The sequence below is a fragment of the Cupressus sempervirens genome, chromosome 9 (genome assembly GCF_028749045.1).
Source record: "Cupressus sempervirens isolate cs-2001-9-10 chromosome 9, ASM2874904v1, whole genome shotgun sequence".
In the NCBI taxonomy this organism is placed as follows: Eukaryota; Viridiplantae; Streptophyta; class Pinopsida; order Cupressales; family Cupressaceae; genus Cupressus; species Cupressus sempervirens.
In genome coordinates this window covers 633,992,448-634,010,453 of record NC_143126.1, presented here as the reverse complement: position 1 = coordinate 634,010,453, position 18,006 = coordinate 633,992,448, and the positions used below count along the sequence as shown (strand labels likewise).

Here is an 18,006-nt window from a genome sequence, read left to right as displayed (position 1 = left end):
CATGCATGGGCAGTTATTTTTCTTGATCCATCAAATTTGGTAGCATTAGTTTGTTCGTCTTATGTTTAAGCTCTTTGTTTAGCTGCTTTTTGGTTCTTTTAGCCTCGTGTTTTTGTCCCTCACAAAATTTCACACATGTTATGAGTTCCCTAATTTCGAGCTCAAGGCTTGCATAGGCTCTTGCATTTTCTACTATGTTATTGGTGGGTTGGTTTATTCCTTCCTCTTACATTCGTACTTCTTCCCTTGGGAAGAATAGGGGCTCTCACAATTCTAGACGGTGATGACTCATTAAAATCCAGTTCATCTGAGCTTATATCCCTCCCGTGGGAACAAGTTCCTGAGGTTATTAATAGAATTCCCCATATTTTGAAAAGCTTTTAGAAGGGCCTAGTTGGATTGATCTAATCTTATGTTTTAACTCACGAGAGTTTGATTGGTTTGTTCCATGAAAGCTCTTAATTCATTGGCCATTTCATTCATGGTAATTTTCCTAGTTCTTCTCTCGTAGGTTTGTATAAAACGTTGTTCTTTGGATAGCAAGATCGATCCTCTCATACCACTGTAACCTTGCTACCTTTGCGTTGTTTGGTTTGTGAACCTAAAAAACATGTTAGTATTCTTACTAGAATGTATAAACAATAAGGTTACATTACTAAGACTTATGTGAAAAAGATTGTTAATTAATGTCCTCCCTTAAGGGAAGATGGGAATCAGATGTTTAATTCTTGAGGGAGTGCCTCTTGGGGCTCTATACGTCATGTATGACTTAGAACAGCAACTCCACTAAACATCACCTTTTCACCATATTTCCCTTCGTTAAGGCCTTGTGGATAATCATAATGATATATCCATCCTTCTTAGGAGAGACCCATGCTCATCCTAAGCCTTATGAATAACCTTATAGTTTTATTCATCCTTTTTATTAGTTCTTCTTTCCGAGGTTACTCACCTTCAGAGTTGTTCGTATCCCTGTCCTCTTAATGTTTTAATCGATAGGTTGATTTTTGCGGACTATTCACGATATGATCTATCCTTTGTTCTATTAAGATTTACTAGGACAGAGGTTGTCTTCCCCTTACTCCTATCTCGTGGTCAGAGACTCCAATGGATTCCTCAATATGCAATGGTGGCTTTTGAACTTGGTGCACTACTAGATTTTTGTATGTGCTTCAATCCTCCTTCACAAGGAATACCCAATAGTTGGCTTGATCTAAGACAAAATCGGTTTAGAGTTTTGCGGCGTTCTTCTCCCTAGAATGATGTGACGTCGTAGTTTGCTGAATCTTGTTGGTCGAAATCTAGATTGCAGTGATTTTTTTCCACATCCACTAGCCCGATTCTCCTCCTCATTCTCTCCCTCCATCCTTTTGTCTTATTCAACTACATATGTATAACATCCAACTGCCTTTGACCCATCATGTTGTTTCTAGTATGAATTACGAAGGGAGTATTTAGATATGAATAATCATGAATTATACAGAATATTACGTAAGGTTGAGACTGTATATATGTGTGTGTATTATGTATCTATGTATAGTTTAAGTGTATATATATGTATGTATGTATGTATGTATGTATGTATCCATCTATATTATTTATCATTAATTTTTTTACTTAAATGAGTTGAATTCTCATCTTTACATTTTATTAATACAAGTATTTGTCTTATTTTCCTAGGATATTACAGTTTGGATCCAGAAAGAAAGAAATCCTTAGCTTGGTCTTGTTTCCTTTCCAGAAAATATGGTTAAAAGTGCAGTCAATTATGGCTGGAAGAATATTTAGTGCGTATCTAAGTAAAGAGTTGAGTTTCCAGTTTAGAGTGCTTTCTTTTTTCAGAACATTTTGATGTTAGTTGAATCTCCCTCCATTTGCAAGATATTGATTTTAAACTTAACGCATAATTTTAATCCTTCCACTAAAGCAATCTTCTCTTCTTTATTATTAGTGGTTATGCCTAAGGGTTTAGCCAGCGTGGCAATTTCTTTACCCTCCTCATTATGAATCTAATAGGATGGGGAGCCAACCCTACTTACTTTATTTGCATTTTCCCCAGCCAAGATTTCTTAGTTTGAAACTTTCAAGTTCTCGAACATAATAAGACAACAATTATAATCCACGAAGTTATTAGTACCTGTACATGTCCTTGGAACCCCTTATTTGCTAATAAAAATGATGACCGACTTCCACACCCAATCTCGGCTTTTCCCAGGATGCCGTGTTAAATTTTAGCTAATACCACCCTATTGTCCTCAATTTTGAAATTACAAAATTGAGGCAACCCTACAGAACTTTTTCATGGATTCGTAGGCGCATCCCCTTTGTTTTAATGCATTGATGAGAAATCATTAAAATAATGCATTATCTTTGAATTGTTCTTAATGTAGGCTTTTCTATGTGTTCTTTTGAAGGTTTTCCATCAAAATTATCCCCAATTGTTTGTAGGGAAGAGTTTTCCTTCTCCCACTGGAGACAGTCGATTTTTGGTTAACTTTCTCATCTTTTCTTTTTTCTTCTTTGTGTTGTAAATAGTTTTTGCTTTTGTTTTCCCCTTAGGTGAATAACCCTTGAAATTCCACTTGATTTGAGCTAACTTAGATCCAAAACGGAGTTTTCTAGCTCAACTTATAATAGAAAAAGTGGGGTTTTTCAAGTCAACTACATATTTTTATTTAAAACCTCATGAAAGTGGGTTTGTTATTGACAAATGCACAATATAAAGTTATATTTGATATTAAAGTGAATTTTGTGGTCCATTTTAAATTTCCACTCATTCTAAATGGATTTGACCACAATTTTTAATGTTTTATAAAAATAGCTTATTTTAAGGTTATTTTTCATGTCACTTCTTAAAACTATAGTTAAATATTAAATTTAATTACATGCAACAACTTAATTGCATAAGTGGGATTTTTATTTCATATTGCATATATCCATATGCAAAATACTCCATGAAAATCCACTTTCAATAGATTCAAGTCCCAACATCATTAAAAGTGTGCTTTTTAAATGCGAATGCATATGTTATTGTGTTTAAAGTTCATTTTTAATAATTAAATGCATGTGTTTTTAAATCACCATTTAAAGTGGGCTTTTGAAACTCATTTACATGTAAATGTAAAATCAAGATGAGTTCTTTATTCATTTTGAGCCAAAGTGATGATTTTGGACCCAAATACATATGTTTTTAATTTAAAAAAATGCTTTCCTTTAATTCTAAGACATAAGTGGTGATTTTTGACCCAACTCCATATGTTTTATAGAACATGTAAATGCTATTGAAATGTGCGTTTGGACTTGTAAATTCCACTTGGAGCAAAATTGGAGATTTTATATCATGTTGCATATATTTCCCAATATGCATATGCTTCCTAAAAATGTGTTTTCATTAGCGATTGAAATGGTCTACTAAGAGGCAATTTTTGGTAGATATGCATGAATTTTATAACACGTCTTTGCTTCCAAAAGTTGTGTTTTCCTCTATCTAGGGAAAAGTGGTGATTTTTTGAGAAAGAACACATTGCTTTTTATGTGTGTTTCATCATCATGCAAGAAATCCCGTTTTTCACTTTTAGCGTGGATTCGGAGGGTCATTGTGCATCATTTTCATATGCAAACACTATCCACATGTGCGTTGAAAGATCCCTGATGGATCTCTGCTGCAAATCTGCTGCAGATTTATTTTATTTTTGTTTTTTCCTGTTTATTAATGTTTTCTTGTAGAACTAGACGGAAATGTAGAAGAGTTTGTTTGTTTTTGTGTTTTTGATGATTATTCCACATAGAAATGAGAAGTAACAAATGGCAAGAAAAGAGTCTGAAAATAAATAACAATATGCAGTAAAGTCAGAGTTGATACAAATCGTACCAGGCAGATCTCTAAATTAAAGAGTCAAATAAAAGATCCAGTACATTTCCTCTAACAATGATGCCACAACTGGCTGATGAAAATGGCTGATAAGATGCAAGATTCTGCTGTTGAGTAACTGATTTTTCTATATATCCAAATGCTGCAAATGACAAAGTACGGCTGCAAGAAATGGCAGTGTACGGCTGCTAGAATTCACCTCCCATACGCCAAAGAACATGCCCAACAAAACAAACTGTAGGCCCAAGCTAAAGTGGCGTCTACCTTCCTCCTGAATACTGTTGAAACTACTGACAAACCAATACCCAATGCTGCTGAGGGTTACGTCCCAGCCAGCAATTACCCTAGGGTTTGCGTCCCAGAATGCAAATCGCTCAAGCAGAGAAAATCTGAAAAGAAGTGTTTGAAAAATATGAATAATCATGAGAAATGGCGCCCATCTCCTTATAACCCCTTGCAAAGCAATTCGAACCCTAAAGTGACCCCCAATTGGCATTGGCTATAAAAATGAATTAAATCTTATTTTAAAGTGACCATGTCACTAGAAAATGACCTTGTCCACCATAGTAATAAATCCGCTCACCGAATTCACCCGAGACTAAAGAGGAAGATTTAGAGAATTTCAAGACCTTTCCAACGAGCTATCATAACATGGGATATTCATCCAGATGAGGCCAAAATTTCCTTATTACTCCAAAATGGCTATTAACTTAGCCTTATTTAAATATTAAACGCTAACTTAAGAAATATTAAAAATATAACCCCAATAGCCATAAACTACCAAACTGACATCACAAACCATAAAATCATCCTGTCACCTGTCTGTGACTGAAGTCGAAAATCAAGGATCCACTAGCAGTCTCATTCCTAAAATCTAGGGATGCTCCTAAAATTTAGGAAACAAGCCCTATCCCTTTGAAACTGAACCCAAAGGGTCATCTCATAGAAACGCAGCCCTGGGCATGATCATACCTCCTAAAAAGTAGGAATGAACCCCATAAATGTAGGAACTGCCTCCTAAAAACAAGAACGTCACCCAACTGATCAATACCCACCAGAAAACCAAGTCCCCAACACTGAATAACCATACTGGGTCTCTATCCAACCCTATCAACCTACAAGACCCCATAATAAGTTGTCACATGTCTCTGTTAGACTGAGCTAGAGTGGGGACATGACATGCGTCCAAGTATTGGCAACCCTTGGGCACATGTTATCACTCAAAAAAGTCACATTTTGAACTTAAATATAAGGTATTTTTGGGCATTTCTCAAAAAAGTGGCAATTTTTGGAGTGATTGCATGTCATATGTTACATGCTTTTGGTCAAAAACTGTATGCCTACGACATGTTTTCTACCAAAACCATTGCACTACATGGTAGATTTTGGTTTCCAATCATTCCAAAGAGCTTCCTAAGGCATGTATTTTATTTCCAGCTTGTTCTTCAGCATTTCCATTCTTAAAATGATGCCCTAGACGCCATTCTTTTATGCATTTACACATGGCTTTGATTTGGTCAAAGTTTGTTCCATTTTAAGGGCATTGTATCTCTCCAACTATCTCCACATGGCTAAATTTGAATTTTGACTATCCTCAATGTTTGAAATTTGAAATCTATATAAGTCTTGTGATATTAGACAAATCTAAAATCGTAAATCTCTTGGATTTATTTCAGATTTGCTCAAAATTTGGATAAAGACAAGTTTTCTCATTTTTTATAAAGTTGAGATAAAATTCCTTTATTATTTTCCTTAAGACATTGATGTATATTTTTTTTGCTTGTGAACGCAAATCTTTGTCACTTCCATTTTCAGATTTGCATGTTTTTGTGCATATGAAGTTGTTCTTTCTATCTTTCGTTCTTCTTCTCCAAAGTTGCATATGCAAGGTCTCATCTTACTTGCATATGCAATCAGGTGTAAACTCCCGTTCTTAAAAGAAAAATAAGTTTATTTTTCCCTCACATGCAAATGCAAGTTAAAACCCCACCATTATACATTCCGTGTAACTCCATATGGCTGCCCTATGGTTAAAGTCTTTCCCACATGCTTACCGGATAGAGTTTCACACTTTGCACTTACTAAAACATAAGATGCTCAATGTGTTATTTATTTTTCCCCTTGCTTATTTTATTCTGAGCTTGTTGTTCACATATGCAATCCACTCCAAACAATCCATTTTTCATTATTTTAGCCATTCTGAGCTTGAACTATTTGTTCATTAGTTGTCCTCAATCATTTCATCCATTCTCCCTATCCATACCTTGCCTAAAATCCATGTTTTCACAGCAACAACTTGCTATTGGCTACTCATATGATGGTGTTCTTACACTATGGAACCTTCACTAAACAATTGGGTAGGTACACCATTCGGCAATGTCAAGAGAAGTTACACCAACAAAAGGGAAAGAGACTGCTACTGGACTAAATGACATTCTCAAGTCACTCAATCATCAACTCGAGTTGTTAGAAGGAATCTTGGTGCCTAGAACAGCACGATGGAGATTGATTTGGACATCTTTTGTAAGTACAAAGTCATCACGTCTGTTGAGATGTACCATGATTATGCATATGTGATAACCAACAAAGAGAAAGTTCTACAAGGACTTGTAAATGATGCAAAGGCAGCAATAACCAAGATGACTAACCAAGATAGCATGATCAGAGAGACATTCAGAGGGCTATCATGCGAAATCATCACTAAAGATAACAAACTCAAAAATCAAGAAAATGTTCTCACAGAGTTAACAAAGGCCATCCACTTACATCTTGAAGTGGATGACTTCAACATTAGTGTGTTGGATACATTTGCAAGCTGGAAGTATTCATTGAAGAATTTGCAAAATCAAATAGAGATTTATACCAAAGAGATATTTGGAACAGCAAGCATACTCGAGAGGGTTACAATGATCACAACATACAAGTGAACCAGATGTTGCACTTATACGCAAGTCTCTGCGTAAGTTTGGAGAGCCGATTGATACCATGTGAATACTTCAAATCACATTTTCATATGCTTTAAGTATAATAGCAGTAGAACAGTTAAATGTAAAGAGCATCTATGTTGTAACTACAAGATAACATGTACCTATATAACCAACTCAAGTAGTTAAGTTGCAATTGCAATAGGCATGCAACTTTGAATAAAGTCAATGCAGTTTGTTAGAGATAAGTCAAGGTGGTTGAGGTAGTTTCCCCTTTTCCATCCACCTGTTTCTCTCTTTTTTTCCTATATAAAGGAGGGAGATCATTGTAAATAATCATATTTTGAGCAATGCAAGAAAATTCTACCAATTTGTATCGTGCACTTAAGACTTTGTGCTTGGATGTAAATTTGATTGCTTTCAATAAAAGAGGAAACTTGCTTTCAAACTTTGTGTTGATTCAAATTGTTATGTGACAACATTTTCTGGAGATTGATTGTGAGTTTTGGAGCTTTGATCAAGAGGGATTTGAATTTAATCATGTAGCCTTTGAGTTGCCTATTGCATTCAGAGCCAATTTTAAATTTTGAAGACTTTGTACTGCAAGAGGACAAATTGTAATAGATAGTAGTGGATGTAATCACTTAGAGTTGAAGACTTTGGGCTTTAATTGTATGGGTTATTGAATTTGAGGAAATAGAATAAGAGACTTTGTGCCTTACTCGTCATTCTACTTGAATCTTCATTTGAAACAAGTGCAAGAGACTTTAGGTTCCTGTTTTTGTTTCACAAAATATAAACAGTAAATTGATGCCCCTAGTGTTGTTCTTACATCAATTCCAAGATCATTGGTATTATCGTAGCAATAAGTCACTTTTTGCTAAGTTCAAAAGTTATAGTTGTATGCAAATCATTCCTGAAAAAAGAGGAATTAATCAAGAGAGCCATCCTTTTTGTAATTTCAGTTAAGTTCCTATTGAAGCCACCTATGGTAAGAAAGAAGTCTCCCCTATTGCTGAGAGGAGAGAGAAATCTCATGAAATGTTGCCTAAAGTCACAATTTTGTAAGTCGTAGTTAGTGACGTACAAAGTTTTTAGCCAACACAACCCTGTTATGGTGTTGACCATTTGCACTCAAGTATGGCCTTTGTTTTGTCCGACTATTGAACATTTGCAAAGGTTGGAAGTTTAAGTCTTGGCCATTGATTGCGCATAAGGCCATCCCAATGTGACATGGTGTTGCATGATTCGGAGGTGTTTAATACTTTATTATTGACAACTTCAATGATTATTGTGCTTATTTTATTAAAGAGCTGAATTGTGGACATCTTCTTTCCTTTAAACAATCTACAATTTAGTTACTTCTGGATTTCCCATATCAAAATAGAAGGAAAATCTTCCAAAGCATATTCTAAATGCTTCCTTTATTGTGATTTGTCCATGCCTAAAACAAACTTAGAATGTCATAAGGTAGAGCTGATAGAGAACCTAATTTGGAGCATAGTCATTCCCAACATTGGTTTGCAAATACACAATGAAGGACACAATTAGTACTTTCATTGTCATTTTCACACACGGGACATCTGTTGGGCCTCTCATAACCCATTTTAGTGAAGCGATCAGTAGAAAAGATATTTTTTTGGAAGGCTACGCATGTGAAGAGTCCAACCTTGGGCATGCATCATTGATCCCAACACAATTGCAAGGGTAATTCAGATTTGGGCCTAAGGTGTTTATCCATTACCAATTTGTACTATACTTGCCTATATTAGATGAACCCCATATAATTTACCTTTTGAGTTATTAAGTAGTATACGTCTTTTGTTCAGGATATCTAAGAGGGTTGTTTTTTCATTGTCCGGGATATTAATGTAAGTTAAAGATTTCCGTTTTGTCTCTGGAAGAGTATCCTCTAAGGTGATCTCAATATAATCCTTTAAATGTATTCAGTGTTACACCGGCGCAGCAGTGCAAGGGGACGTTGGGATGAGTTTCTACTGCGGGAAAAAAAAGAGCCTCAATTTGGGGACGGCGAGGGAGGGTGAGGGTGCGGCGGCGAGGGAGCGGGGGTAGGGGGTTGCATAGTATATATATGTGACTAAAAATGCTAATTATGAAATGATACTTCAATATATTATATAACATACCAAATATAGTTGAATAGAGAAAATTGAAATGCAATCCACAAACCATAAGTTGAAACCCAAAACTTGAAACTTCATAATCATTACCAATGACCATTTAAAAAATTAACTTAGTTCAAGATGCAAGATTCAAAATTCATTGTTCAAATATGAATATCATATATCATAAAGATGCTAATGATGACAATGAGCCGAATAGCATGAAACAGTCAAATGAAATAATGTATCATAGCCATATCAAAGTGAGTACAATCAATAAAATGACAAAATGTCACTAATGACAATGGAATCATCCCAAATGCTCTCCAATCATCCCCTATACCGAAGTCGTAATCATCTCAAGGGTTAGCTTGCTTGAAAAACAAATTAAAAAAGAAATGCAAAAAGTACTTTTTTTTAAAAACTTTTTGGGTCATTCAACCAGCCGCACCTAGTGAGCACCCTGTGTGCACCCATGCACCTATGACGCACCCAAGTCTCGTGTCCCACTTGGGTGCTCGATCGGTGCAGCCGAGGTGTGGTGGTGCTTTTTCGGCTGGCGAGGTTACTCGGGTGTGCGACGCACCCGCACCAAGTGCATATGCGCACCAAGTGCTTCAAGTTCTTGACCCAAGTGCTTTAGGTTTTTGATCCAGGTGTGCGCACTCGGGTTACATTGCATGTATTCCCCATAAATTTTGCAAGATCTCCTTAACATTCCCAAAGTTGTTAAAAGTTATAATTGGTGGGTTACCTTCCAAAGAATCTTCCGACAAAAGAGCTTCCCCCTCATCCCCTTAGTTCTAAGTTTTTCACACATGTTATTTCTGCACTCCAACATAAAGTTCTATATTCTAGATCCTTTAGCAAGGTTAGCCATCTTGAAGAGACTGAATGTGTCTCTTCCATTTTGGTATTTAAATCTCAGAATTTTTACCCATTTTAGGCTTGGGTTAAATCAATTTAGCTCCGAGAGCTTTGCTCTCTTCTTTGATGTTTTTGAATCCAAGAACCCCTTCTTTCTTAGGTATACACAGTTTATCCCATGCCACCAAAGAGATCTTTCGATCTTCAGATCCTTGCCAAAATTATCTCCTACTTATCAATGTTCTAAATAGCTTATTAATCTCGTCTTTTTTATGTCAGAGTAAGTAGAAGCAAGATACATGGTAAATTGGTATTGCTAATAGGACATATTTAAGCATGACTACTTTTCAAGTAGAAGAAAGCTACTTACCTTTCCAGGGTTATGTTTTTCTTTCCCCTCTTGTCAGGAGTTGAATGACTATGTTAGGCAGGATATATATAGATAGTACATTATCACTACTTGGAGTAATCCTCTTGGGGGATTACGTCCTAAGATGACATTTTATGCAAAGCATTTTCTTGAGATTTAGAATTGTATTATTGTGCGGCCTACTTATCTTTATCAACATTGGTGTCATTCCCTTTGATTCTCTTTGGGCTCCTTCAAAGTTGGTTCTCATCATCTACAGATCTAGACTGATCACCTTATGGCTAGAGAGGATCGGGTTTGTAGATTGTGTACTTTAGCAAAGGTTTAGTCTGAGACCCATTTCTTAATTTTTTGCCCTATCTACTATGAGATCAGAGGGAGATTTTATTGTCTTTTCAGGGATTGTTTCTCCCTTTCAGTTCTTTAGCTATGATGATCAGCGGTGTCTTGCACTTTATCTTTGAGAGGCCACCCAACTTCATGAGCATACCCTTCAGTTAGCTACATCTTAGATCTACACTTCTAACCAGCTCATTACTGCCTTTTACTCCCCCTTGTCTCTGTCACGGGATGTTAAAAGGCCTTTTAGCACTACTCCTAGATCAGTCAGGCATTTTATCAGTCTTTTTAGACAATGGCACTCCTCCAGCGGGCCTCAACATAGATCTAGGACTTTGAATTGCCCTCAATTATATCCTTCTATTTCTGATTACTTTGTTCCAAGGAAGGGTTCATAGTCCTTATCTTGTGTTTCTTGGTTTTCTATCTTGTTTTGTTTCTTTTCTGACACCGTTTTGGTGTTTTTGGTGGGGTTGACTCTTCTGTTTGTATGCTCAGTCCCATAAACCTTTCTGATTTTTTGTTGGACATTAATATTATTATTTTATCATATCTTGTCTTATCTTATCCCATGAATTTGTTGATCTAGTTTCTTTGTCCAAGGGGAAGCCTAGGTATTTGTATGGAAGTTCCCCTATCCTGAAATTAAGGATATTACAAATGTTTTGTACACCCTACATCTCAATATTGATGAAATATATTCTGATTTAGTGTTATTAATTTCTTGACCCAAAGCCTTTGCATAAGTTGATACAATTTCCTTAATTTTCCTGGCCTCAGTAATGGCACTACATCTAAATAGCATGGTGTTATCAACAAACTGTTGATAGGTAGTTGGTTCCATATTACTAGGAAGGTTAATCTGTTTTAAGTCTCCTTCCATTCTAGCTGTGTTTATTGTTCTTCCTAAGGCTTTAGCCATGACTATGAAAAGGAATGGGAACAATAGGTCCCTTTATCTAAGAACCCTAGATGAATCAAAGAACCCTTCAAGGGTTCCATTTAGTAGGACAGAGAACTTAGGTGTAGAGATGCATTCATATACTCAGTTAATCCATTGCTTGTCAAACCCCAAACTTTTCAAGCACTTTGCATAAGAACTGCCAATCCACCTTGTCGTATGCTTTACAAATATCAAGTTCAATAAGCATACTTGGGGTTTCATTTTGCTTAATAGAGTGTATTGCTTTGTGATCAATTATAACTCTATCATATATGGATCTTTCTTGGACAAATCCAATTAGTTCTTGACATAGGGTATTACTTTTTGAATTCTATTAGCCATTTCTTTGGTCACGATTTTATATACAGTATTGCAAAGAGCTATAGATCTACGATAATCAAAGCTCTTACTTTTGCCTTTTTTTGGAGTCAGTGCTACAAAAGTGTTATAAGCTCAAAATTAGAGTAACAAGATGGGGGAACCTAAAATGTGTCTAGAAGCTTCTCCATTGCTTATAAAACAGCACCTTGGGCCTCATTGAGATAGGCTTGATTATTTTCTGTTTTTGGATTTAGACAGCTTCCTAGAGCTTGAGACATTTGTACATTTTGGTTGTACTTATTTCCAGATTGGCATCAGTACCATCAATGTTTTGCTCAGATAAAACAATAAATATCTTTCTTTAGAATCAGAATTCATGTTCTATAACAAAATTATATTTCTATTACCAATAAAACTGCAATTCCATGCATTTAAAATTTTTAATTCAAATTAAACCTCATCAAAGAACAACTTATCGAATAAGGTAAAATTCACCTTGTATTGGATGCGTTCCAATTCTATGCCGAACTTTTGTAACAAAGAGTATGGAACCTCTCTAGAATCATAATAATTTCTCTTCAAATCAGGATAGGCAAGAACGCACTCCAATTCTGTTGTATCTTCAAGCGTATATACCTATGTCAAAAAGAAAAATGACAAAAATAAGGATACAAAAGAGCTTCCCCAATTCTGTTGTATCGTAAAATGTATATACCTTTTTATAAAGCAATATAATACCAAAAATTCGTCAACCAAATTTACCACATGGAGTCACCACCATGGCATTAACAAGGTTTGAAAACCTTTGTTCTAAAAAACTATTGTCTTGCTTGCTGAAATAATTAGAAAATGTAGTCGTCAATAACTTTGAATAAAACCTCACTTGTATATCATTGAATACATAGAAACACATCCTGTTTGGAGTACTATAAATAATTTTTCTATCACTTTCTTGAGGCTGATGCAAAAGTTTTGAGTGAGAATAATAGGTTTTCTTTACAAAGGATGACCAGCATTTCAAGACTAAAGATACTGAACTAAGTTTGTCAAAGAATTGAAAACTCAAGTTTCAAAATATATTAGTACAAGGCAACAAAATCTAGAATTGGCAATTGCATGCACTTAATTGCATTTGGGATGTCCCTTGACTCTTATGTTTTTGAAACTAACAGAAAACTATTAGACTAATGAATATAAATGACCAATGTAGACACATGGAATTAAAAAATACGAGTTAAGAATTAAATTGGTATTCCTACACTAACAAAGAATATAGGGGATTGAAAAGGTATCTAGGCATCAAAAGAATGTAAAATTAATATGAAAAAGAATAAAACTATCTTTGATATCTTAGTATTAAACAAATAACCATGTAAGTGAGAACCATCAAGGAAACAAAAGGTTAACGAAAACACAAGTCAGAGATCAAATATAATATGCATTTATCAAACACGGAGCATAATAATCATGTAACCGAATAGTTTAGCATGGAACTTCACATGAACACAAACAATTATATAAGATCATACAGCAAATACATTTTAGAATACAGAAATATTAAAGAGCCAAAAGGAATTGCTATGTATTCATCACATGAGATCCAATAAGCACTTATCCCCTAATGACAATATGATCTCAATGAGTGACACCCTGATTAGGAACCTGTTGTAGACCTTTCCACACTATCACCCCATTGCAAATTGGGACCCCAGTTTTTTGCCCACAGTGGTTAGGTTTGGGCAAACTTTGGCATGGCATTGTGCAATTTAGAGCTTTAAAGGACAAAGGGGTAACACAGAGCCAAAATGTCCAAGTCATGATTTTAAGGTGGGAATGTTAAAATTGAAGTCTATTCGGACCATGTTATAATGGGTTGAATGTAAAATCCCCAATGTATTTAAATTTTGGCTAATCAAGTAGTCCAAAATTCAATTTAAATGCATATTTCATGCATACGGGCCTTAAAATCCTTTAAAAAGTTGATTATCTGCTAAAATCCTTAGGAAAATCATTTTTTCTTTATAAATATTTTGGCCAAAATCCGGACTATACATAAATTTCCCTTCTTGTTTTGGCATTTTCAAGAAAAGTTCAAAGTGGTTGATGTCAAAATACAAGCATACCATGAATTTCCACCAATTGGGGGAATCTTGGCTCGAAATTTTTCCAAGTCAGGGAAAACTCCAGACAGGAGTTGTTTTTTCCCCAAGACGAAGAGCAGAACATGAAATTTTTTGGAAGTCTAGAAATTGTCTAGACTAGGGTCGGTTTTCCTCAAGTGATCAGTTTGGAGTCCAAAATTTGTCTAAGTGTCAAATTTGTCCTAGCTAACGTGAATTTTCCCTCGAGGAGAGTTTGGAAAGGTGGAAATTTTTCAAGGTGTTGGAGATGTCCGAACTGAGGTTGATTTTCCCTCCAAGGGCAAACATGGAAATTTTCAAGTGTTGAGAATGTCCATACAAGGGTGCCTTTTCCCCCTTGTGATGGCAAAGTAAGATCATTTCTAAGTACAAAATAAATCATATCTAAACCTTGATTGACTTTCACACTTTGCATGGATGAAATTAGAGTGTGGATTGGACTGTCAAATCCAAAAGAAAAGATATTGATCCATTCCAAAAGATTCAAACAAACAAAGGATTGATATACAAATACAAAATATGTCATGTCCCGCCGCGACCATCATAGCACTATTGATATTTTGTTTCTTTTGGACTTTGATAGTTAGACTCTATATGACACATTATTACCCACTATGGACATTGATATTTTGATACTTAGACTATTTGATTTCATGTTATGTTATTGGGACATTGATACCTATATCATTAGGCTATATGATGATTCCTTATGATGTTACTAGGACACTAATATTCTTAGTTTTTATGATGTTATTCAGATATGCTTACTTACCTTCTTGATGATCCATATGTCATGATTAAAGCTTATGTTATACTCAAGTGAATGTTTGATTTTTGAATTGTGGTCTCCATATGGTGCTAGATTATCATGTCTTAGCATATTTAGAGTAACATTAAGAATTCATGTATCATTTGAATAAACTAGAATTGTATACTTATATTATATTTGATGCATTGCTTAAGGTAGATTAATTCCATAATTTTCTATAAGAATAAATGATCATAATGTTTTACTATCTAGATTAGAGAATTGCTACAAATGTGAAGTGTGTAATGTGATATGAATGGAAATACATATTTCATATTAGTTATGTTATTCATTGATGATAGAATCTATGTGATTTATATTTACATTATCATTTTATCACCTTATTCTTGGACTACTGATATTTGCAATAAGTGTGCAGGAAAGAAGCCCATGGATTTATGGAGAACCTTGCTAGGTGTTTGGAAAAACCAAGGTTAACCCTAAGGAGGGTATAACCTTTTTACCCTTGTATTTTATTTGTAAAACCAATTTGTGTGTATTATTGTGATTCTATAAAAGTAAATTTGTTTTTCTTGATGGCTTGCCAAGTGTATTGTGTGTATTGTGGTGTCACTTGACACATGTTCTCCTTTGTAGCATGCTTAGTGGGATGGTAGGTGGTTGAGTGAACCAAGGAGTGGTTTGGTAGGATTTCTTTTCCCTAGGTGTATTTATGGGTCCAAGAGGGATTCTTGCCATGCTAGGTCGAATGCACACCTTTTGTGAATTTCTAGGAGGTTTACGCCATCCCTAGGGGTAGTTTGAGGTCTTATTTTAAAGCCCATATGATATACCTAGGGGGTAGGGGCATTTTTAAGTATTATAAGCTTCCCTAGGCATTGAAAAGAGCACCCAAAAATTGTGGATTCCCAAGTTGGCCGAATTTGGAAACTTAAGCAACAAAAGAAAACATTCTTTAGAGAGAGTTGGTTGGAGAGTTCTTGGGGGGAGAATTTTTGGATAGATCTGGAAAAAGAATCTAAGTGGGGTAAAATTTTGGAAAAGGGGAAAAAACAAGGAGAAGAAGATAGCTTAGGAGGAGGATTGCTGGTAAAAAGAGAGGGAGCTCAAATTTGCTTGGAAACCAGGTTGGTAACCTTATGTACCCTTGCTATGAAAGTTTTTTATTAAGTAGATTATTTTTATTGTGTTATGCATGTGAGTTTTCTGTAATGTAGTTGTAATATGGTGTGTTGTAATGTTGTGTTCTGTGAGGTTGAGAGACCATGTTTCAGTTTTGGTGTATGTGTGTATTGTGATTTACTTTGTGTTGTGAATTCATATGTTCTTGTTGCAGTTTTCTGTTTTGGGTGTGACAAGGTGAGTCTCATCTCTTGAGAGGGAAAGAGAGCCTTGTGAGGGTAAGGGGTGCATAGGGAATGTGTTGGGTGAGAGTCTCTCCTAGAGTAGGAAAGGGATGCCATATGGGTGTTATGGGCCCCATATGCCACCTTGCTGGAGTTATAAGTATTGTAAAGATGCCATGTGAGGGCATGTATGTGGTGTTGGGTTGCCTTGTGAAGGCATGTGTATAAAGTGTATAGCCTAATGAAGGCATAGTTGCAGGTGGAGTCTCCTCAACATTCATTTTCCACCCTTACCCCTTGAGATGGATCTACATGTGATCCTAAGTGGTCTACCTTGGTTGGGAATTTTTGTGGTTTTATTTGTCAACTGTAAAATGTGTGAACAGTTTTGTAATGTGAGCATTGTGTTGTAAATGTTTGTTAATAATGTATGTCCACCTAGTCAAGGTTCTCCCTGCTCGGGGGTGGCCTTTAAAAGGCCTAAGGTTGGGAGGAGAGTACCATGGGCTTGTTTGTGTGTGTTGTACTGTAGGTTGTGATCTATGGATTGAAGACTTGAAGAGAAGAAGGATGTTGTCTTATTTTCATGTGCAACAAAAACATACTTCCGAGTGAATTCTTATTGTATTAGGGAGAGTCACCCTTGGGTAACTCCCAATCTTGTGTTTTATGACAGCTTGTAAGCTGGAAAATTGTGTAAGTGGACTGTATAAGTGGACTGTACTTGTTGATATGTTGCTACATTCAGTGATTAAAGAAATTTATATATCATACACTATCCTATAGTATATAGAAATGAGTAAAGTTGTTATGTTTTTGTTTCTAAAATGATTCTAAGAGAAAATATGTGTCTCCATTTGAAATTGATACATTTGGTTATAAAGACATTTTGTTAGAATTTCAAATAATGTTCTGGTTGGAAGGAACTAAAGTGGTTAATGAAGTTAGTTAAATGTATTGTAGGAATGTACATCAATATTGTAGATCAAGGAAAATAAATATAACAAATAAAATAAAATAAAAATGCTTTCATTGAAAAAGAAAAATATATTTATATTTGCTGGTTCCTTTGACTATAATATTGGTGCACTACACTTGGTATCAGAGCCCAGGTTTCCAAAACTAGGACCTAGGCTCATTATGTTTCCAGTTTTAAATTATGTTTCCAGTTTTAAGTATTTTGTTTGTTGAAAAAGAAAACTTAATATGGTTTTTAGTTTTGAGTATTTTGTTGGTTTGAAAAGAAAATTTAAGTAGTAGATCTGAAACTCTTTTCAACTGTATTCAAATACTAGACATTAAAAATATGAATCTGTGATAACACAAAAAAAACAAAAATATATATATAACCATGAATCCGAAAAACTACATGTCACAATACAATAAGAAAGTTGTGCATATATGCATGTTGATACAGACCATGGTATCAAGGGATCAATGCATGGCTGTGCATAGCCCTTGATCTTGCCTTCAAAACCCAGTTTTGAAATGAATAAAGAAAATATGCTATAAAAAAAAATGATGCTTTTATTAAAGACTTGTAACTCTGTGTGCGTTCAAATTTTGTGGATTTTGCCCGCGTAAGACCTGAATAGACCCCTTCTGGAGAAAACCCAGAAAGCATTTGGAAATATTCGATTTCATTTCTCTAAAAACACTAATGCAATATGACTGACTCTTAAATGACAGAATTTGTTTTTCTCTTGTGTGCTCATCACTAAGTACAGGCAAGGCTAGGGACAACCCCCTCTCACACTAGAAATTAATAATAAAATGCTCATCTTTATATCCATGAAACCAAAAAAAAAAAAAACCTACAACAAATTATGGGCATAATAATGCCATAGGATATATCAGAGAACTCATGCATGGCTAAACATGGATCCCTCTACAAATATTGAGCTCTATCCATCTCAAACATATATCCACACAAGGATATGTGTGTGTATATCAAAGATAAACATATACACATCATTTATCCTCCATGGAAGC

At 35.2% G+C, this 18,006-nt stretch overlaps 1 protein-coding gene across 6 annotated transcripts in view; it reads right to left on the bottom strand.

The window, feature by feature from the left end:
* Positions 1-18,006, bottom strand: part of DCL2 (dicer-like 2) — a 445,017-nt gene that overhangs the window by 314,984 nt on the left and 112,027 nt on the right. For 5 of the 6 annotated variants that reach the window (XM_089801429.1, XM_089801434.1, XM_089801433.1 and 2 more), the window contains exon 7: positions 12,254-12,394. The exons of the other annotated variant lie outside the window; for it this stretch is intronic. In XM_089801429.1, coding sequence (XP_089657555.1) covers positions 12,254-12,394 — 141 coding nt within the window. The remainder of the gene's footprint in view (positions 1-12,253; positions 12,395-18,006) is intronic. 6 annotated transcript variants of the gene reach the window in all.